Raw genomic sequence first — 23,039 nt, forward strand, 5'->3', positions numbered from 1 at the left:
CTCTTTCAAATTCTGAAGGTGGCTGGGGTAAAATACCGGGAGCGAAAGACTATTTACAAGTTGTACAGAAACCAGATGGCAGTTATAAGGGTCGAGGGACATAAAAGGGAAGTAGTGGTTGGAAGGGAGTGAGACAGGGTTGTAGCCAATCCCCAATATTATTCAATCTGTATATTGAACAAGCAGTAAAGGAAACAAAAGAAAATTCGGAGTACGAATTAAAATCCATGGAGAAGAAATAAAAACTTTGAGGTTCGCCGATGACACTGTAATTCTGTCAGAGACAGCAAAGGACCTGGAAGAACAGCTGAACGGAATGGACAGTGTCTTGAAAGGAGGATATATGATGATCATCAACAAAAGCAAAACGAGGATAGTGGAATGTAGTTGAATTAAATTGGGTGATGCTGCGGGAATTAGATTAGGAAATGAGACGCTTAAAGTAGTAAGTGAGTTTTGCTATTTGGGGAACAAAATAACTGATGATGGTCGAAGCAGAGAGGATATAAAATGTAGACTGGCAATGGCATGGAAAGCGTTTCTGAAGAAGAGAAATTTGTTAACATCGAGTTTAGATTTAAGTGTCAGGAAGTCGTTTTGAAGGTATTTGTATGGAGTGTAGCCATGTATGGAAGTGAAACGTGGATGATAAATAGTTTAGACAAGAAGACAATAGCAGCTTTTGAAATGTGGTGCTACAGAAGAATGCTGAAGATTAGATGGGTAGATCACATAACTAATGAGGAGGTATTGAATAGAACTGGAGAGAAGAGAAATTTGTGGTACAACTAGACTAGAAGAAGGGATCGGTTGGTAGGGCATATTCTGAGGCATCAAGGGATTACCAATTTAGTATTGGAGGGCAGTGTGGAGGGTAAAAATTGTAGAGGAAGATCAAGAGATGAATACACTAAACAGATTCAGAAGGATGTAGGTTGCAGCAGGTACTGGGAGATGAAGAACCTTGCACACGATAGAGTAGCATGGAGAGCTGCATCAAACCAGTCTCTGGACTGAAGACAACAACAACAACATGTAACAATCAGTTTGCTCTTTGCCAGGGGAGGAACACAACAGCAGCTGTTTTCGAAACTGTGGATCAAACTTTAACAGCTATTGAAGAGAAAGTCGTGGTATCACTGCTATTATGTGGCCTGAGCACCTGATTGCATTCCTGTTGACATACTAATAAGGAATCTGGAGTTTTATTGGGTGCGTGGAAGTACATTAACTATGATGCATTCTTATTTAAGCAACAGAAAGCAGTCTATCTCAGTCAGAAACTTCCTCCTTAATGGAAATCAGCACAGGTATTCCACAAGGATCTATCTTGGACTCTTCTTCATTGCAGCAATCAATGATTTGCCCAACAGCTCATTCTGTCATATGCTATGCAGATGATACAACGCTACTTACCACACATCAGGGAATCTCAGATCTGAACAGGATAACTTGGATACAGCCCTGTAGTGGTTTGTAGCTAATAAACTCCCATGTAATCCTGATAAAACCCAACAACTCCTAATGAGAGCATCTAATGAAATAGAAAATAAGCCAGGAAAACGTTTAGGTATTTACATTGACTCCAGACTCCACTGGGAAGAACATATCAATCACATATGTGAAAAAATGATATGAATATAATAGAAGGAAACATTCCACGTGGGAAAAATATATCTAAAAACAAAGATGATGTGACTTACCAAACGAAAGTGCTGGCATGTTGATAGACACACAAACACACACACAAAATTCATGCTTTCGCAACCAACAGTTGCTTCATCAGGAAAGAGGGAAGGAGAGGGAAAGACGACAGGATGTGGGTTTTAAGGGAGACGGTAAGGAGTCATTCCAATCCCGGGAGCGGAAAGACTTACCTTAGGGGGAAAAAAGGACAGGTATACAATCGCACACACACACACATATCCATCTGCACATACACAGTGTCTGAGTATGTGCGGATGGATGTGTGTGTGTGTGTGTGTGTGTGTGTGTGTGTGTGTGTGTGTGTGTGTGTGTGTGTGTGTGTGAGCGCGCGCGCGAGTGTGTATACCTGTCCTTTTTTCCCCCTAAGGTAAGTCTTTCCGCTCCCGGGATTGGAATGACTCCTTACCCTCTCCCTTAAAACCCACATCCTTTCGTCTTTCCCTCTCCTTCCCTCTTTCCCGATGAAGCAACAATTGGTTGTGAAAGCTTGAATTTTGTGTGTATGTTTGTGTTTGTTTGTGTGTCTATCAACATGCCAGCACTTTCGTTTGGTAAGTCACATCACATATGTGAAAAAAATATATAACCTCATTTTGAAGGTAAGGGATTTAGTGAGGTTGGGATTACCTTATGGTGACATACTTTGGACTATTCCAGTCATATATATCATGCCAGCTAACTGTAGGGGGGACACTCCCCTCACATCAAGATTATTTTAAAAATAAAAAAAGTAAGTCCTACATATAATGTGTGAAACAGGACACATGGAGCACAAGGCTCAGAATACTCACAATTATAAATTTATACCTTTGTGTGTCTGTGCTCTGTGTTAAAAATAATATTTTAGAATTTGCTGGTAGGGGAGAAACTCATAAAGACAACACCAGTGCTAAGGCTAATTTAGATACACCAAGGCACAGGTTAGCAAGAACTGGAAATTCTCACAAAGTGAACCTACTCAAAATTTTCTACAAAGTACCCATCTATGTTTGCTCTATATATCTCAAAATTTTTAGAATTAAATGGTACAGCTGGCTATCAGATAGACCATTTTACCATATTAAAGAATTCTTTGAGATGCCTGAGGAGGATATTAGCATGTAACGAACTTTCCTATAGTGTATTGTATCATTATATGGTATGTTTATGTTCTATATGATTGTGCTCCTAAGTTTTTTTTTTTTTTATAATTTTGTCATGTACACTCTATCCAGTTATTATTACACAGTGTTTGTACCATACTACATTATGGACACTAGCTCTTAGAAATCTTCCTGTAGCATATACTATTATTGTGGTGTTCAGTATGTATACTACAGTTAAATGATATCAGCCTATTTTCTTACTATATACCTGACTGTATTATACAACAATGTTGAAGCCTATATCATTATTAAATGATCAATGGTGAATAAAAATTCTCGATTCTTGTGTATTTCTATCCCATGAGTTTTGACACCTCTGTGCGTTACTGGACTTTCACTACATTCCATTGTGGGTACACTCCTCACATGTTAATGACTTCGTATTCAGTTTAAACACACAATGCTAATTATTCATAAACATTACAAGTACTGTTATCAGAAGTAAGTGATGTAAAAATGAATAATATGTTCCTCAGTTTTAAAGTAGAGAAAAAAAGTGGCGCAGTATATACAATATCACGCAGCTTCTGTAAAATACCAGCTTCAAGAACAACAGCACTTGGAATCACCACAAACCTTAAAGAGAAGAAATGGAAGGTAACCTGATGAAGATACTCAACAGGTTTTTTTGCTATTTTCGAAGGTGAGGTTTTATATCATAATACTCCAAGACATCTCACATTAAAGGAGAAAAATTCCATATTACAAGTGTGCCATAAAAATGAAACATGGTACTCGTCCATTACTCTCAGGACAAAATAACATTCAGAAACAGAATGGAAATCACAGGAAAGTGGTCAAACCTTGGAAAGAAGATCAACCTAAGAGAGGGGGGAGTTATGAATAGGTGGTTTGATAAAACATGTGATAAACTGTAATCTGCTGAGATGTGGCTGAAAACAGAGATTATTACAAGGGTAAGAGACCTGCTAAAAGGTTGTAGCAAGGAAGAGAGCCTAGAAGGCAGAAAGGAGACATAAAATAATGAAAGGACTCATATTGCAAAGTAAGGACTCATAGTGCAAAGTAAATGTGGAGAAACAGAGAAGTAGGTAGCAGAATAATCTCATGAAATGATACCATATAGTCGAAAGAGAAGCAAAATATACTGACTATGAGGCTAATCATATACCACTAAAAGTTGTCTACATACCTACATATACAATATACTATACAATAGAAGCAATTAAATGAAAAATTAGGATGCAAACAACCTGAGCCATGAGATGGAGGAATAACATAACTCATATTAAATATCGGGTAATGGTTAAACACAATAAAGAAATGAAGTAAAACTATGTTCCCTGTGGAAGCTAGTTCAGTGACAGGAATGGCAATAGTTTACAATACAGGTGGAAGAGTACTGTCAGATGTATATGAATGGAGCAAGAAATACAAGAAACAAAATGAAACATAAATGTAGATATGAATGTCAAAGGACAGAAGGAAAGCTGAATTATTCACTTTTGAATGTAGTAAATTGGAAAATATGACAAGAGAAGTGAAGGATATGAAGGTATGTTAAAGAAAACAGAGGAGGGAACAGGTGATAATGCTTCTTCTACAGTACCATGAAAATATACAGAGTGACAGTGAAATTAAGTGGCTTCACGATAGCAGTTGTAACTAGGACAAATTTTGTGGTCCTGCAGCACCCAGATTGATTTCTACAAGGACAAGTGTCCTCCCAGATGAATGGAAGGAAGCCTGTAAATACCTGTGTACACGAACAGACAAAGCACATGAAAGACCAACTAGATGAATCTACTTTACAAGTAAAATTGTTCAAGTGATCCTAAACACACATGTAGGGGAGTGCTGTAGGAAAAACACTGGCAGTGTAGCAGCCACAATTAACCTATTTCCAACAACATGTATCAGGAATGCTTCATAGCAAAAGGCAATGTAGTGCATATATATTGAATGTTTCCTGCTAAGATCTCTGCACCCCAAGAGCACTGTCAAAAGAGAATACATTTTCTGCAGACATATAGTTCTGCTGTGGTATTGGTATAGATAACAGGTGCCCCACAGTGTGGGAGAGAAACTGGAAACTCCGAAGTATAAATACGCTGGAAGTATGATTCCTGTGGGCAAAACATCTAAATTGCACATGGATTCACCATGAAATTCTGGCAGCATGTGAACCAAATGCAATGTCATGTAGAGCCATAGTGAAATGGTGCCAACAATTTGACCAAAGCCGCACAGGTGCAGGTGATAGTGATTGGGAATAATGGTTATTGACATTGAGCACAGATGACAACTTCCAGGCAAACTTTTCAACAAACTGAAATACAATTTTGGAGGAAAGATATTTTCCAATGATGAGGAAGTTCATGCTGTAATTCTTGAATAGATCTGTGACCAAGGAGCAGATTTCTATTGCCATCTGAAACAAGATGTTACCTGGCTTTTGCTAAGGGCTTGTAGTTCCTTTAGATGTGAGACACATATGTGGTGAAGTGTGCCTAAATCTCGAGCTGGATCACCTTTAATTCTTGCCTCCTCAGGTTCAGGCTTTTCTGGCAAATTCTGAAATGACATAATTTATAACAACAATTAAATTTTAACTCCAATGACATGTTAATCATTTATGTAAATATACAAATGAATTCTGTTTCTCAAATATTTGCCCAAAGTGGTGCAAATGGTCAGTATACAAAGCTTCTAATAATTAGTTATGGATGTAAATTTAAACCTTCAAGCAGACTTACAGACAGCTGATCCAGGAAAACAACCATGCGCTCTTTGTTTTTGAGGATAAAGGGGTTGACAACTTCCATGTAGGGTTCCTTCCCTCCAAATTCAATGAGATTAGCAAGATTTTGAAGGCACTTAGCAACCATTATAAGAGATCTTGCAGCCATAGGTGGTGGAGGCTCTGTAACAGATGAAGATAACAAATTATGAGATATAAGCAGAAATGTTGGCATTACGGATTACAATTTTTTTTCCTTTTCTTTTCAAAGCAAAGATCATACAATGATGAACTGATGACTTACAGATTTCATGTTTCTTTCATAGGGACAAAGAACAAGAATATAAATGTATAGAAGGCCATTGTGTAGCTTTAACAGATGAAATAGTGAAGACAGCAATAGGGTCTAATATGCAAGAAAATGCCTTGTAGAAATTCTTGGATAACACACGAGATACTGAATATATGTCACCAATTACATCCTCACGCATAACTACTTCTCTTTTGATAGGAAAATATACGAACAAATCTGTGGCACATGCATGACACCCATACAGCATGCTCATATGTCAACTTGTATGTAGGCCATGGAGAAGAAACCTTTCCAGTCTTCCAAGCTCAAACCCCTTGTCTAGTTCACTGATGAGATCTTTGTGACCTGGACCTATGGCCAAGACATCTTCATTCCCCACAGCCTGAACACCTTACCTCCCCTTTTCTTCATCTGGTTCTCTTCAGTACAATGTGCTACCTTTCAAGTTGTTCACCTCCACTTCTCTGATGGCTCGATCAGTACTTCTGTCCATATCAAGCTCACTAACCATCAACAGCACCTGCATTTTGACAGGTATCATACCTTCCAAACCAAAAATCCCCTCCTATATAGTTTGGCCATCTGTGGACGTCATATCTGAAGGGATGGATTCCCATGCCCAGTATGCTGAAGGTCTCAGTAAGGCCTTTATTGGAGTACAACAAAGCGGCCATACTACCCACATTAATATGTACTGAGAGAGGGGAAACAAACTGCATACACCATCAAAGCAAAGAAAACAAAACATCTTCTTAACAAAACAAAATTTTATTTTTTTAAACATCAAAGATAATTCAGTCATGTCACAAATATAGAATATGTAAAGATCTCTCCTCCACTTGTTTAACTTTAAACACTTCTTTCCTCAAAATATCTAAAATTAGCCATGTATATCATTTCAGATGTAAAACGGACAAAGAATAAAATAATGGAAAGGCAGCCACACACCTACAATGATCAATACATGGAGCACAGTAACGCATAACAGGAAACGGCATTCAGCAATCAATGCCTGGAGCACATTAACACATAACAGGAAACGACATTTACACTAGCTTTCGAGCATTAGCTCTTTTTCTAGCAGAAGTAAACACATTCCCATGGCCCCAGCAAGACTAATTCTCCCCCCCCTCTCTCTTCCCCCCCCCCCCCCGTCACCCCTTTTCAACCCCTCTCCCTTATCTGCTCCCTACCTTTCTCCCTTTTCATCTTCGTATCCCCCTTCCCCCCTTTCTCCTTCTTTCAGTATCCAGCACCTGTTTTTGCTCTACCCTCTGTACTCCTTTTGTTTTGTTGAATGATGGAATCATCTGTCCAAAGACCTGCTCTTTCCCCCTACTCCCTCCTTCCAGCCTTCCCTACTCCCTCTGCACCTCTATCAACTCAGGCAACTGCTTTCAATAATTGGTTCAACACAGAAATTAGCTTGATTTTTTAATTTTTTTCCAGAGTTACTGAACAGAATAGAAGGAGTAAGCCATCAGGGAACTCTTCAGTTTAGACATGAAAGTGCGCAGATCACTGATAAAAATTTTTGAATTCTTGTGGCAGCTTACTGAAAATGGATGCAGCACAATAATGCATACCTTCCTTCAAAAATGTCAAGGAGGTGCATTCCAAATGCAGATTGGATTTCTGCCTGATATTAACTGAATGAAGGCTGCTAATCCTTGGGAATAAGCTGATATTGTTAGCAACACATGACATTAAAGAAAATATGTATTGAGAAGCCAGTCAGAATTCCCAGACTACTGAACAGGGGTTCACAAGAGATTCATGAACTTACACCACGCATTGCTCGAACCACCCGTTTATGAGCCAAAAATACTCTCTTTGAATCAGAAGAGTTAGCTCGAAAAATAATACTATATGTCATTAGTAAATAAAAATGAGCTAAGTACACTACTTTTCCTGTTGAACTATCCCTTATTTCAGATACTATTCTAATGGTAAATAAAGCAGCACTTAGTCTTTAAACGAGATCCTGAACATGGGCTTGCCATGACAGCTTACTGTCTATCTGAATGCCCAGTAATTTGAACCGTCCGGTCTCTCTACTCATATGCCCTTTCTGTGTAATCAAAATGTTAGTTTCTGTTGAATTGTGGGTTAGAAACTGTAAAAACTGAATCTTAAGTGTTTCTGAGCTCCACGCATTGATCCATTATAGATGAAAGATTGCCTTTCCCTTATTTTACATATTTAAAAAATAAAATATTCTTACAATGACATTCACGAATATTCTGATTCAGTGGCTTTGTTAAAAGGTCAGCTTGATTTTTATTCATTGAAATGTACTGAATGTCAGTCTCCCTGATTAAATGGCATTTCATGACAATTTTTTTAATGTTATTTTCTTGATTTATCTGTATGGTTCTTGGTGTGTATAACTGTGGCTTGATTATCGAAACGCTGCTTGACTCCAATCAGTTCTTTTAGTCAAGGCTCTTCAGTAACTCTCTCATCCATACCATCTGTGCAGGCTGCCACGGCACCTATTCTACTTGCACTATGCTCTATGCAATTGCAGTTTGTTCATACTCTTCCAACAGACTGGAGATTCTGCCAGAATTATCACATACCTGGTAATACTTTTTCAATCATCTTTGTAAGTAGCACAATCAGCATCAGCAAATGCTGCAAGTATTTGATGTAAGTTTGTAGAGTGCTGTTTCTTTCACATTTCTTAGTATCCTTTTTGTTTTTCTGGATTACAATGGTTCACATTAAATTTTGAACAATATAATGACAACTTCGCCACCGAGAAAGCTATGTCTGGTCATGTGCCTTGTGAAAGATAAAGGCTCAAAATACGGAGGGTTTTTAACTTCATTGTCACACTTCTCTTCAATGAAATTTGGTTTCATTTCTATTGGGGTCTCGATTCCTAAGCATTCTGAAGTCTGAATCTGTCAAGCAGTTGATTAACATATTCCCTCAGAGAAAGACTAATTGTTCCATATTCACCGTTTTCAAATTTCTCTCCTAATGTGTGACACCGTGCCCATGTGCTTGGTTTCAAAGTGACTTTCTAGAAGAGTTTTCACCTTTTGCCTTATCTCTTCATTCTGTGCAAATGTAAGCATGTCATCCAGTGCAAATGTAAGCATGTCATCCACATATAATGGCAGATTAACTTTCCCTGCCTTTACACTTAATTTGTATACACATAGCTCTATACCATTTTGTACAAATCCTAATTTTTGTAACGAGTTATTTAAATGATCATTTCAGCATTTTGTTTCATATCATATATTTACTTGCTTAACTTAAAATCAAACTTTGTCTCTCTTGATGAAACTTTCTGGCTGGAGCGCATATCCTTTTTCCTTTCGTTTGCTATGCACGTATGTACCTACTCTTCACATCATACTGATCAATATGCCAATTTTTCTCAAAAATGGTTTTATCAATGCATGAATTATTTCAAAAGTCGAAACAGGACTATTAATATCATTACACTCTGTGCCTTCTACTTGACTACATCCCTTTGCAACCAAACCAGCTTTAAAAAATTGCTTCTCATCAGTTGTCTTCTTTTTATACACTTCATACATTTTGTATTGGAATCATATCAGATGGTAGCTCAACCAATTTCCAAGCATCCTGTAATGTACCTTTATTCAGGAAAAGTGCAATTTCAGAGATTGTGTGTCCATAAAGTTCACAGGCCCGCTTATAGATGCCACCTGGGTCAGCCCCCTGGTGTGCTCTGGTGAACCGCCAAAGAAACAGTATTATTTAAGCGCTCGCAAATGAGTGCTCAGTCTATTCTGTAACTTGTATTACTGTTGTCGAGTCAAAGTGTACAGTTCTACACAAGGCGTGTTTATAGTGATAAGAAGTGCAATAGTATTGAAGGAAATTGACGGAGGTCCGAAATGTGAAATAATTTGGGTGAAGGTCACGGTTAAAGCAGGCTCAGACATGGTAATTGGATGTCTCTATAGGCCCCCTGGCTCAGCAGCTGTTGTGGCTGAGCACCTGAAGGATAATTTGGAAAATATTTCGAGTAGATTTTCCCACCATGTTATAGTTCTGGGTAGAGATTTTAATTTGCCGGATATAGACTGGGAGACTCAAACGTTCATAACGGGTGGCAGGGACAAAGAATCCAGTGAAATTTTTTAAGTGCTTCATCTGAAAACTACCTCGAGCAGTTAAACGGAGAACCGACTCATGGCGATAACATATTAGACCTTCTGGTGACAAACAGACCCGAACTATTTGAAACAGTTAACGCAGAACAGGGAATCAGCGATCATAAAGCAGTTACTGCATCGATGATTTCAGCTGTAAATAGAAATATTAAAAAAGGTAGGAAGATTTTTCTGTTTAGCAAAAGTGACAAATAGCAGATTACAGAGTACCTGATGGCTCAACACAAAAGTTTTGTCCCAAGGACAGATAGTGTTGAGGATCAGTGGAGAAAGTTCAAAACCATCGTACAATACGCGTTAGATGAGTATGTGCCAAGCAAGATCGTAAGAGATGGAAAAGAGCCACTGTGGTACGACAACCAAGTTAGAAAACTGCTGCGGAAGCAAAGGGAACTTCACAGCAAACATAAACATAGCCAAAGCCTTGCAGACAAACAAAAATTACACGAAGCGAAATGTAGTGTGAGGAGGGCTATGCGAGAGGTGTTCAATGAATTCGAAAGTAAAGTTCTATGTACTGACTTGGCAGAAAATCCTAAGAAATTTTGGTCTTATGTCAAAGCGGTAGGTGGATCAAAACAAAATGTCCAGACAATCTGTGACCAAAATGGTACTGAAACAGAGGATGACAGAATAAAGGCCGAAATACTAAATGTCTTTTTCCAAAGCTGTTTCACAGAGGAAGACTGCACTGTAGTTCCTTCTCTAGATCGTCACACAGATGACAAAATGGTAGATATCGAAAGAGATGACAGAGGGATAGAGAAACAATTAAAATCGCTCAGAAGAGGAAAGGCCGCTGGACCTGATGGGATACCAGTTCAATTTTACACAGAGTGCGCGAAGGAACTTGCCCCCCTTCTTGCAGCGGTGTACCGTAGGTCTCTAGAAGAGCGTAGCGTTCCAAAGGATTGGAAAAGGGCACAGGTCATCCCCATTTTCAAGAAGGGACGTCGAACAGATGTTCAGAACTATAGACCTATATCTCTAACATCGATCAGTTGTAGAATTTTGGAACACGTATTATGTTCGAATATAATGACTTTTCTGGAGACTAGAAATCTACTCTGTAGGAATCAGCATGGGTTTCGAAAAAGACGGTCGTGTGAAACCCAGCTCGCGCTATTCGTCCACGAGACTCAGAGGGCCATAGACACGGGTTCACAGGTAGATGCCGTGTTTCTTGACTTCCGCAAGGCGTTCGATACAGTTCCCCACAGTCGTTTAATGAACAAAGTAAGAGCATATGGACTATCAGACCAATTGTTTGATTGGATTGAAGAGTTCCTAGATAACAGAACGCAGCATGTCATTCTCAATGGAGAGAAGTCTTCCGAAGTAAGAGTCATTTCAGGTGTGCCGCAGAGGAGTGTCATAGGACCGTTGCTATTCACAATATACATAAATGACCTTGTGGATGACATCGGAAGTTCACTGAGGCTTTTTGCAGATGATGCTGTGGTGTATCGAGAGGTTGTAACAATGGACAATTGTACTGAAATGCAGGGGGATCTGCAGTGAATTGACGCATGGTGCAGGGAATGGCAATTGAATCTCAATGTAGACAAGTGTAATGTGCTGCAAATACATAGAAAGATAGATCCCTTATCTTTTAGCTACAAAATAGTAGGTCAGCAACTGGAAGCAGTTAATTCCATAAATTATCTGGGAGTACGCATTAGGAGTGATTTAAAATGGAATGATAATATAAAATTAATCATTGGTAAAGCGGATGCCAGACAGAGATTCATTGGAAGAATCCTAAGGGAATGCAATCCGAAAGCAAAGGAAGTAGGTTACAGTACGCTTGTTCGCCCACTGCTTGAATACTGCTCAGCAGTGTGGGATCCGTACCAGATAGGGTTGATAGAAGAGATAGAGAAGATCCAATGGAGAGCAGCGCGCTTCGTTACAGGATCATTTAGTAATCGCGAAAGCGTTACGGAGATGATAGATAAACTCCAGTGGAAGACTCTGCAGGAGAGACGCTCAGTAGCTCGGTACGGGCTTTTGTTAAAGTTTCGAGAACATACCTTCACCAAAGAGTCACGCAGTATATTGCTCCCTCCTACGTATATCTCGCGAAGAGGCCATGAGGATAAAATCAGAGAGATTAGAGCCCGCACAGAAGCATACCGACAATCCTTCTTTCCACGAACAATACGAGACTGGAATAGAAGGGAGAACCGATAGAGGTACTCAAGGTACCCTCTGCCACACACCGTCAGGTGGCTTGCGGAGTATGGATGTAGATGTAGATGTAGAAACCTGTACTTCATTGTATCTTATGTGTTACCCTATAAAGTACTATGTTCCATAAATCATGTTTGTTCTTGCTATAGCAAACTTGGCAATGAGTGAGGGATATGTTTTCTCCATGTATTGGTGTCAGTGTTAGGCCTCCCAACAAACATCTTGATGTAAGAAATACTACAATTAATTATTACCCAGCAGCAAGGTTTCATGGATCAAAAGCAGGCTCTCGTTACCACTCTAAATCAAGTGGCATCTGTGTGTTCATGCCAGGTTAGTCTCCTATCAGTGCAACTTAGCCCTTTCCGGTATATGATGAACTGGCTGAAGCTTGGGACACCTACAAGACATGGTCACGCCATCATTTCATGGTTTTTCACGTGGGCGATGCATACCTGTGTAGTGCTTTCTTTCTTTCCTGGCTTTTGCCATGCATTTATTAGTTGTTGGGCCAACTTGCGCCTTTACAAGAACTAGAAATCTTTTCATTTGATGAAATGTGCAAGCTTCTCTCAACCTATTACTGTGACAGAGTGCATGTCATTGGGATGCGTGTAAAGTTTTATCATTGTCAGAAATGCCCAAACTAATCTTACAAAGGCTGGCCTGCAGAATAGCATGGGTTGAGCCATCGTTGTAAATTTGTCACTAGTAGCCATAATGAATCCTAGACAGATCACGTGGCATGTAATGTTGTTATTAGTCTGGCCCAGAGAGGAAAATGCATGAAAAAGCACTTCAATGCGAGAATCCATCGCTTATGGATGTGCTCAATATAGCACAGTCCTTTGAAGTGTCAGGGGCTGCAGGTGATCAGATTGCTGCATGGGGGGAGGTATTGGAAGTCACTCAGTCAACTCCCGTTTAGGCCGCATTCACAGTGGCACCTACAATGGTCGTCAGATGCCATTGCCTGAGGTAGCATGATAACAATGGCTGACAGCTTGGTCACGGTGCTTGTAATCTCATTCATCAGTTTTTGGTGGACTTGAGGAGGTTAGGTTAGAATCTATTCTATGTATGAAGTTGGTTAGATTTTAACTTCCAAATGGATACCATGACACTTTGCGTATGTATACAAATACTGCAATGCAATCTTTGCTATTAAAACGACACCAAATGCAGGTAAATGAGGTATAGGGCTGTCTCGAAAAGAAAGTGGCGAGTACTGTAAACTTCGCTGTACTTTAAACATTTTCCCAGTGGACTTGAGAAAGAAAGAAACCATTTTTGGGATGCTAGAGTGAAAATGTTAGCTTTTATATTAGTATTTAGGGCATCATAAATGGCATCCAATTTATCACACAAGAACTTTGGAACTGTACTTTTCAGAACATGGTATAGGCCTGGCTATTGGAAAGATGTAATTACCAAGTGTCAAATATCAAAGTGTCACTTCTAGTTTTACTTGAGTCAGAGCTGCACCTTTAATGTATCGGATTTTTCAATAGAACTCGAACCACACCTCCATAAGTACTCGAAACTGTTTTGCTGATGTTATTTGAAGTTGTGCAGAAATACGTCATAAGATATTCTGAACACTTAAAGCACTGAAAAGTGGAAAAAATGTACATATATCACATCTGCAAACCACTTCATGAAACAGACCCATCATTCTACTGGCATAAAAACAGGAGTAAGCAGTAATAATAGTTTGTAGACAGCTAATGTCCACCCACCACAGCTAAAAAAGTTATGTTACAGTGACTTTAAGCATAAGATACGCCATCCTTGTTACTTGAATGAATTAGTTTTTGAGGTTATAATCTGCACAACAAACCGATTATGATATTCTTCATCCTCAGAATGACACAAACTCCTCATTTGACTAAACTTATCAGTTTCTTAACCAAACAAACACTGTTTTTTTGCGTTATTTCACAATTTTATTATTAATGTTACTGTACAATCTAGGTTTTGGGTTATAAGCCCATTTTCAAGTACATTACACATTTCCAAAGATGATAATGTGCAGATAAACATGATGACAAGGCAAAGATAATCATCTTAACTTCTTAAAGTATCAATCTATAGCTTAATGGAAAATTACTTCAATACCATTTTTTAACAAATGACATACATTATTACACAATTCAGCAACTACACTAACATGACAGGACTAAAGTTATGCATCAACCAAGAACTTTTTAACTACAAAGGAATGGGATCCAAAGTTCTGTTGCTATCCTGGGGTTGTGATCTCATCCAAGAGAGGTGAATAATTGAATTGGGTTTGCTCATTTAACAATAGGTGTGGGGTGTAAACATCTGTCTTAATTTCTAAAATTTCTAATTGGTTGAGTTTAGCCCCCTTTTCCTCTGTGTGTAGGACTTGTACATTGATCATGTATTTGTGGTTCTTGTTCAGGCTTTTTCAATCAATCTCCAGCTTCTGTGGTGTCCTTTAAGCCTAGTACAGATAGACCTCCCCGTCTGCACAATGTAGCAAGAGTGACAGTCATGGTATGTGATTTTATAAACTCCACTTTTTGAGATGGCTGGCTGCTTGTCTTCTGCATTGAACAAGCAACTACCTATTGTCTGAGAGACATAGAAAAACACAGAGAAATCCTTTGCCTTCAAAATATTACTTATGTTATTTGATGTTTTCCCTATAAAAGGTAATCTGCACCTTTTCTTTTCCAGTTTGACTGTATTTTTCATTGGGGACAGTAGGAACCTGGCTTGCTTCTTCTTCATTTTACCTACAATTTTATCAATGATGTTGGGGTTAAATTCATTATTTGTTGCTATTGTTTTTACTGTGTTAAGTTCCTGGTCAAAGTCTTCTTGGGACATAGGGATAGCGAGGAGATGGTGTATCATGTGGACCCTACTGTCCTTGATGAAAAACACAGACAAACAGGAAAAGGAATGGTGCAGATAACCTTTTACAGGAAAAACATCAAATAGCATAAGTAGCAGTTTGGAGGCAAAATGGGTTTCTCTGTGTTTTTCTATGCCTCTCATTACATAAGAATGCTAAAAATTATATGGGTAGACTGGGTAACTAAAGAAGGTGTACTGAATCAAACTGGTAAAAACAAAAATTTATGGCACAACTTGACTAAAAGAAGGAATCAGTTGAAAGGACACACCAAGGTAATGTTAATTTGCTAATAATTAGAAGTGTGTTATGTAAAAATTGTTGAGAGAGAGAGAGAGAGAGAGAGAGAGAGAGAGAGAGAGAGAGACGAATGTAGTAAGCTGGTTAAAATGGGTGTAAGTTTGCAATAGTGATGCAGAGAGGAAGAGGCTAGCTCAGTAAAGATTAGTGGTGACATCTGCGTCATGGTAGTCTTTGGAATGAAGGCCGCACCACCATAGAGGAATTACAGCCTAATAATGCAAACATACTGTTCCTTCCAGAAACTTCCATTATTGTTAATGCAATTTTTAAGACAGATATAAGTTGTGGAATGAAAAAATACCTTATTAAAGACATTTTATTCATGCTTTCCCTTGCTCTGCGTTTATGATAAAAATACACGCAGTGTCAGCAACCTCTTGGCATAAACAATTAAATAATCAGAAGAATCGGCACTCTTGACTGTCAAAGAAGCTACAGCTGGGTGCTACCGTATCAGTCTATTATGAAATGTGTGTCAGCACCATTTAATTTTCTAAAGCAATATTAGATGATTATTGTATTGTTTTACGTGTTTTTTTACACTAGCTGGGTATGCAGTGTTACCTGGGTATGTACTTATTCTAATCTTCTATTATTCCATATACTCCCCCCCCCCCCCGATCTGTCCATCTCCTCCTGCCCCCTCTCTCTCTTTCTACCTCTTCCACACATCCCACTCTCTGACCATCTCCTTCCCCTCTCTCTGTCCATTTGCACCTACACCCCTCTTTCTTTCCATCTCCTCATCTTTTCTTTCCATCTCTGCCTCTCCTTGTTCCTCTGTGTCTGTCCATTTCCTCTTCGCCCCTATATCTGTCCATTTCCTCCTCTCCCTCTCTCTATCCATCTCCATCTCCTCACTATCGTGTCGACTTCCTCCTTCCCCCTCCCTCCTCCCCTCTTCTCACCCCCACTGCAGCAGGATTGTTGGCTCCTACTCCCTTACCATTTCTTTCCAGATAGTAAATAATATGTGTACCAAGTTTGGCTGAAATCAACTCAAGAGTATACGAGGGGCTTCTTGCCCTCACCTTTGCCCGCATATGTGTGTCACATACATTTAAAATATTTCACAGATATTTGTACACATACGTCACCAGCATTTCTAGCAAATTTTGCCCTGCAGTTTTGCATTTACACACCTCAATGGTAAAGGCATCATATCTCCTGAACTGTGTGTTGTGCAATGATATAATTTTGCAGGTACATTCAGTGGTATTTGTGAATACCATCAAGCAAAATGTGTTGTAAACAGAGTTATTAGAAAAGAAGTAATAAATTAAATCATCATGCCTGATGTGGCAGTTTGGCTACATGAACTAAAAATGTAGTAAGCAATAAACTTTATTCTTTTCATCATTTTGTGGTGCTATTAGTGAGAAAAAGTCTCGAAGATACTTCAATTGTGAGTAAAGTTTGTTGCAAGCTGCAAGCAACTGAGTGCTCGCATTCTCAAATACTGGATGAATATAGTCTGGCTGTTTGCATATCATGAGCTGCACTTCTTTTTAACCCCTGCTCTTAATCCTTTGAGAGGTAGGTGGCTATTACCCCACAGTGGTTCTTTCCAGACAATAAGTGATATGTGTACCAAGTTTTGTTGAAATCAATCCAGTGGTTTAGGAGGAGATGTGGTACATACATACATATATATGTACACACACTTTTACAATACGTATGGATTATCACGTGAAATAATTGAAGATTCTGCTTTTAAATACAGCCAAAGATTTGTTGTATGTCCGCTGAGCTCTATGGGTGAATGACATGACGTTCTGAAAAGTGCATAGGTTGAACTTTTGTTCACAGTTCATGTAAAGAGTGAAATAACAAGAGTGTTTTATTCACTAGACTAACTGTCAAATCTGTTATTGCCTGGGTATTCATTTTGCCAATTTTATATCAAAAATGAAAACAAAAAATGAACTGTGTTTGTAGTATGATATCAAAAATGTTTCATTTGCAAGTATTTGCGAAAACACCTCTGAAATTATGAAACAGTCGTACAAAGAGATATGCACAACATACAAATGTGTAAGTACAGTATCCCTGATAGTTTCTGTACACAGGGTGCAGCTGCTTCACACGTCTACAATGCAATTTTGTGCAGTCTCCATGGCAACGCCGGCCGAAGTGGCCGAGCAGTTCTAGGCGCTACAGTATGGAACCGCGAGACCGCTACAGTCGCAGGTTCGAATCCTGCCTCGGTGGTGGTGGTGGTTAGTGTTTAACGTCCCGTCGACAATGAGGTCATTAGAGACGGAGCGCAAGTTCGGGTTAGGGAAGGATTGGAAAGGAAATCGGCCGTGCCCTTTCAAAGGAACCATCCCGGCATTTGCCTGAAACGATTTAGGGAAATCACGGAAAACCTAAATCAGGATGGCCGGAGACGGGATTGAACCGTCGTCCTCCCGAATGCGAGTCCAGTGTGCTAATCCTGCCTCGGGCATGGATGTGTGTGATGTCCTTAGGTTAGTTAAGTTTAAGTAGTTCTAAGTTCTAGGGGACTAATGACCACAGCAGCTAAGTCCCATAGTGCTCAGAGCCATCTGAACCTTTTTTTCCCCATGGCAACATCTCTTCATAGCTCAATAGACATACTGTTTTCGTCTACACTTACTTGCTTTTCGCAGTTGAAAGCTGTCAAAAGCACCATCACGTGTCAGGGATTTCCTTAAGTTGACTCAACTGTAGGATTATCTTAGTAGTAAAGAATAAATGTGTTTAAAACTTCACACATGGTATGGAAGGTTTTCATGCACCTCGGTGTTTATGACATCTTATTTTCTGAACTACTATAGGTAGGTGGTTCTTACCCCAACACTGATAGTTGTCTGACAATTATAAATATGTGTACCAAACACACACACACACACACACACACACACACACACACACACACACACACACACACACACACTTTTATTATACACTATGTGATCAAAAGTATCTGGACACCTGGCTGAAAATGACTTAGAAGTTCGTGGCGCCCTCTATCGGTAATGCTGGAATTCAATACGATGTTGGTCCAGCCTTAGCCTTGATGAGAGGTTCCACTTTCGCAAGCATACTATCAATCAGGTGCTGGAAGGTTTCTTGGGGAACGGCAGCCCATTCTTCACAGAGTGCTGCACTGAGGAGAGGTATTGATGCTGGTTGGTGAGGCCTGGCACGAAGTCTGCGTTCCCAAACATCCCAAAGGTGTTCTGTAGGATACAGGTCAGGACTGTGTGCAGGCCAGTTCATTACAGGGAAGTAGTTGTTGTGCAACCATTCTGCCACAGGCCATGCATTATGAACAGGTGCTCGATCATGTTGAAAGATGCAGTCGCCATCCCCGAATTGCTCTTCACAACAGTGGGAAGCAAGAAGGTGCTTAAAACGCCAATGTAGGCCTGTGCTGTGATAGAGTCATGCAAAATAACAAGGGGTGCAAGCCCCTCTCCATGAAAAAAACTACCACACCATTACACAACTGCCTCCGAATTTTACTGTTGGCACTACACACGGTGGCAGATGACATTCACCAGGCATTTGCTATACCCATACCCTGCCATAGGATCACCACATTGTGTACAGTGATTCATCACTCCACACAACGTTTTTCCACTGTTTGATCATCCAATGTTTATGCTCCTTACACCTAGGCATTGTTTGGCATTTACCTGCATGATGTGTGGCTTATGAACAGCTGCTCGACCATAAGATCCAAGTTTTCTCACCTCCCGCCTAACTGTCATAGTACTTGCCATGGATCCTAATGTAGGTTGGAACTCCTGTGTTATGGTCTAGATAGATGTCTGCCTGTTACACACTAAGACCCTCTTCAACTGTCAGCAGTCTCTGTCAGTCAACAGACGAGGTCGGCCTGTAAGCTTTTGCGCTGTATGTGTCCCTTCACATTTCTACTTCACTATCACATCAGAAGCAGTGGACCTACGGATGTTTAGGAGTGTGGAAATCTTGTGTACAGATATATGACAGAAGTGGCACCCAATCACCTGACCACATTCGAAGTCATGAGTTCTGCGAAGCACCCCATTCTGCTCTCTCACGATGTTTAATGACTACCGAAGTCACTGATATGGAGTACCTGGCAGTAGGTGGCAGTAAAAAGCACCTAATATGAAAAACTTATGTTTTTGGGGGTGTCCAGATACATTTGATCACATAGTGTATGTATGGATTTCACACAACAGGTGAATCTATTATTTCTAATGTAATCAAAATTTGAATGGTACTGATTAAAATTAGTTTATCTGTCTCCTTCTGAAGGCATGTGAAAAGTTTAGGGTTTAATATCTCACTGACAATAAGGTCATCAGAGACAGAGTTAAAACTCAGATAGGATAAGGATGGGGTAGGAAATCTGCCATCGTCTTTTCCAAGGAACCATTCTAGCAGTCACCTCAGCCAGTTTAGGCCTAACCACGGCAAACCTAAACTCGGACAAGGATGGGGTAGGAAATCTGCCATCATCTTTCCAAGGAACCATACTAGCAGTCACCTCAGCCAGTTTAGGCCTAACCATGGCAAACCTAAACTCGGACAAGGATGGGGTAGGAAATCTGCCATCATCTTTCCAAGGAACCATACTAGCAGTCACCTCAGCCAGTTTAGGGCTAACTGTGGCAAACCTAAACTCAGATAAGGGGAAGTGGATATGAACCATGCAACGCCAAAGAGCTCGCCCAGTGTCTTACCCACTGCACGACTGCACGATGTTTCAAAGCATTTTCTAATGAGTTAAGCCATTCAATGGCAAACATTATTTATTTTTTGCTATTACAAACTAACTCTCCAACCTACTTACCTAATGCACAGTGCATAGTACAAAACCGTATTTGTGATAAGTATTAAAATAATGTGTTCCTGAAACTATTACACAGTGCTGAATATATCTGTTACAGCTAGAATACTCTATTCTAAGAAACCACCACCTTAACACTTAAAACTAAATATCATGATTATGTTATGCAAATTTTAGTAAGCAACTGATGGAATGCACATTGTTCTTTCCATAGTTTAAGTGAAACTCCAAGATCCTATTAGAAAAACTGCAATCTTGTAAATAAATTACAACAAAGTTAATAGTAAATACACAGAATGAGACTTCTAAGATATTAGCTGTTAAGTCCCAGAAATCCATCTCCCCAGTAAACCAATATCACATTAAGGACTGAGAGTTGGCTCTAGCCTGAATTTGTGACAGAAGGGAAATTTTCGACATCAAGTGGAATATACAGTAGATTGGAAAGCTAGATTAGATTCCACATGGGGTGAAGCATTAATAGCAACGAGCAGAAACATTAGGTTTACTCAGGCCCAAAATGATCTGACAGAAAAATTATATCGACAAGAAAAACTGGGATAGTGGATTTAGACCAGTAACTGGGTATTTCTAATAACCACTGGACTGGTCGTAAAGTCATTTGAAGTCAGCCAAACTTAATAGTGCAGAAATAACCTGTGCACATGGTATTAGTAGATGAAGACTTTTATTTTCCAAGTAACAGTCATTATTCTACACTTACATTACAGTCAGTAAGGATAAATAGTCTTATGAAGCGATACTGAGTAAATCTGGCAGCCCACACACAAATGACATATTGTAGGTGTCCTGGCTACAAACAGAGGTATTAGATGCAAAAAATTCTATTACAGGGATGGTGATCATCAAGAAAAAATGGATACCAACAAACCTAGCAGAGTAGGACTGATAGACAGTCACTAATAGACATCTTAAAAGATGAACTAAAATTCTTTAGTTCAGCCATGACAATGCAGAACAACTGGGATTAAGGCACTAGGACATTATAACACTGTAGTTTCGGTAAATATGTAATATGGTAATATAAGGCACAAAGAATCACCTTGGTTTAATGGTACCCCCAAGAATGTTGCAAAAAACGCAGACTACTACACTCATGCTACAAAAGAGAATGGGGGACAACTGAGACAGAAAACTTAATGGCAACTCATGCACCTTTAAGAACGGTACACGTAAAAAACACAATAATTTACACATCCTGGTGTAAGTTCTATAAAAATGTTCTTGGAAGTTTTGGTCAAATGTAATGTGAACAAATGGAACCAAACCTTCAATTCAATCTCTTGCGCACCAATTGGAATTCAAAGTAAAATCAGCTGACAGAAAACCAAAATATTAAATTCTGCATTTAAAACTTATGTACTTTCACTCACGATGCGCACAATTTCAGAGACTGCACTTCCATACAGTTCACAGGCCCACTTACAGAGGCCACCTGGGTCAGTCCCATGGCGCACTCTGATGAGCTGCCAAAGAAACAGTATTATTTAAGCGATTGCGAACGAGTGCTTGACCTATTCTGTAACCTATATTACTGTGACCCAGTCAATGTATTCAGTGCTAAGCACAACCTGTACCTCATTGTATCTCATGTGTTTATTTATAAAATACTACATTCCCTACATTGTATTTAATCTTGCTGTAGCAAACTTGGCGATGAGTGAGAGTTATATTTTCTCCATGTGTTGGAGTGAGTGACAAGTTACCAAATGAATGACTTGATGGAAGAAATACTCCAATGTATCATTACACAGCAGCAAGGTTTCTCAGAACAGTAGTGTAGGGAAGCAGCCTACTCACGCTGTAGTAAATTCACATCAGTCTTTCCATTGTGTGCCAGCCAGTCCGCTGTAACTAGCTCTGACGTCATAAATGTTGCGCAATACTTTAAAAATCAAGCAAATAATCTAAAACTTTTCTAGCATGTCAAAAGTAATACTAAATTAATGTGTGTTGAATATCAGTTCGATAACTTTAGCCATTTTTGAAATTTGGACGTTTTTCTGTAAAAATCATTGGCGCAACAGAAAAGAGCTAGAGACTTCAAAATTTATATTTAGATCCATCTTTCATAATAATTTAATAAAAACAGTACTTTGGATTTCACAAATTAAGATTTTAGTGGAAATTCATGATTTTCTGGTTTTCGTCTCAAAACTTAAGGAAGCAAGATAGATTAAGTAGGCTAATAAATAAGGCTAGGATGTTTAGATTTAAATAGGTTGGAGATCCGCTATAGCTATGAAGATGTGAAAAGTTTCATTTGAATACCTATAAAAATATAGCGATAGCATATCTCCAAAGGGCCAGTTCAGCACTCATCTACTGCGTGCAGCGTAATTAAATTAATTCTCTCGCCCAAAATATTTAACTTAGCCACGTCAAAATTTTACTATCAATACTTACCTGCGTGCTGAATGCACATTTAAATTAAGAGCTTCATCGGCCATCAGCAAAAGAAGCTATGATTTATTCGGTAACTTAATGTGGTGCATTACTAGCCCAGCAGCTAGTCGGGAGAGCCAATTTGATCAGGCGTTCTCTTAGCCGTCCGCACCGTGGCTTTATATATAAGAATGCTGCGTGAGGAGAAAAGGCCCCAGTTCTCTCCAGACGCTGAATAACACGCCATCTGTGTCGGGAGTCGCGTCGCGTCGGTATCATTGCTACAAACAGCCTCGGATGCCGTATTCAGTTACTCGAGATGCGCGTAAGCAGGAAATCATTTTCAAGTGAAGTGTTAATTCTGGGATGATTTTCATTATCTAGCTTCAGTTTGCGTATTGTCGTATTTTCACG

General features: G+C 39.4%; 1 protein-coding gene across 3 annotated transcripts in view; it reads right to left on the reverse strand.

Annotated features, from left to right (window-relative positions):
* The window catches only part of LOC126198583 (ras GTPase-activating protein 1), a 162,152-nt gene that overhangs the window by 11,443 nt on the left and 127,670 nt on the right, over positions 1-23,039 (reverse strand). For 2 of the 3 annotated variants that reach the window (XM_049935021.1, XM_049935023.1), the window contains exons 16-17: positions 5,570-5,736; positions 5,262-5,387 (exon numbers count right to left, since the gene is read on the reverse strand). In XM_049935021.1, coding sequence (XP_049790978.1) covers positions 5,262-5,387; positions 5,570-5,736 — 293 coding nt within the window. Of the gene's footprint in view, positions 1-5,261; positions 5,388-5,569; positions 5,737-23,039 lie in introns of those variants that run through there. The other variant, XR_007540087.1, reaches the window with a different exon arrangement.

The sequence above is a fragment of the Schistocerca nitens genome, chromosome 8 (genome assembly GCF_023898315.1).
Source record: "Schistocerca nitens isolate TAMUIC-IGC-003100 chromosome 8, iqSchNite1.1, whole genome shotgun sequence".
In the NCBI taxonomy this organism is placed as follows: Eukaryota; Metazoa; Arthropoda; class Insecta; order Orthoptera; family Acrididae; genus Schistocerca; species Schistocerca nitens.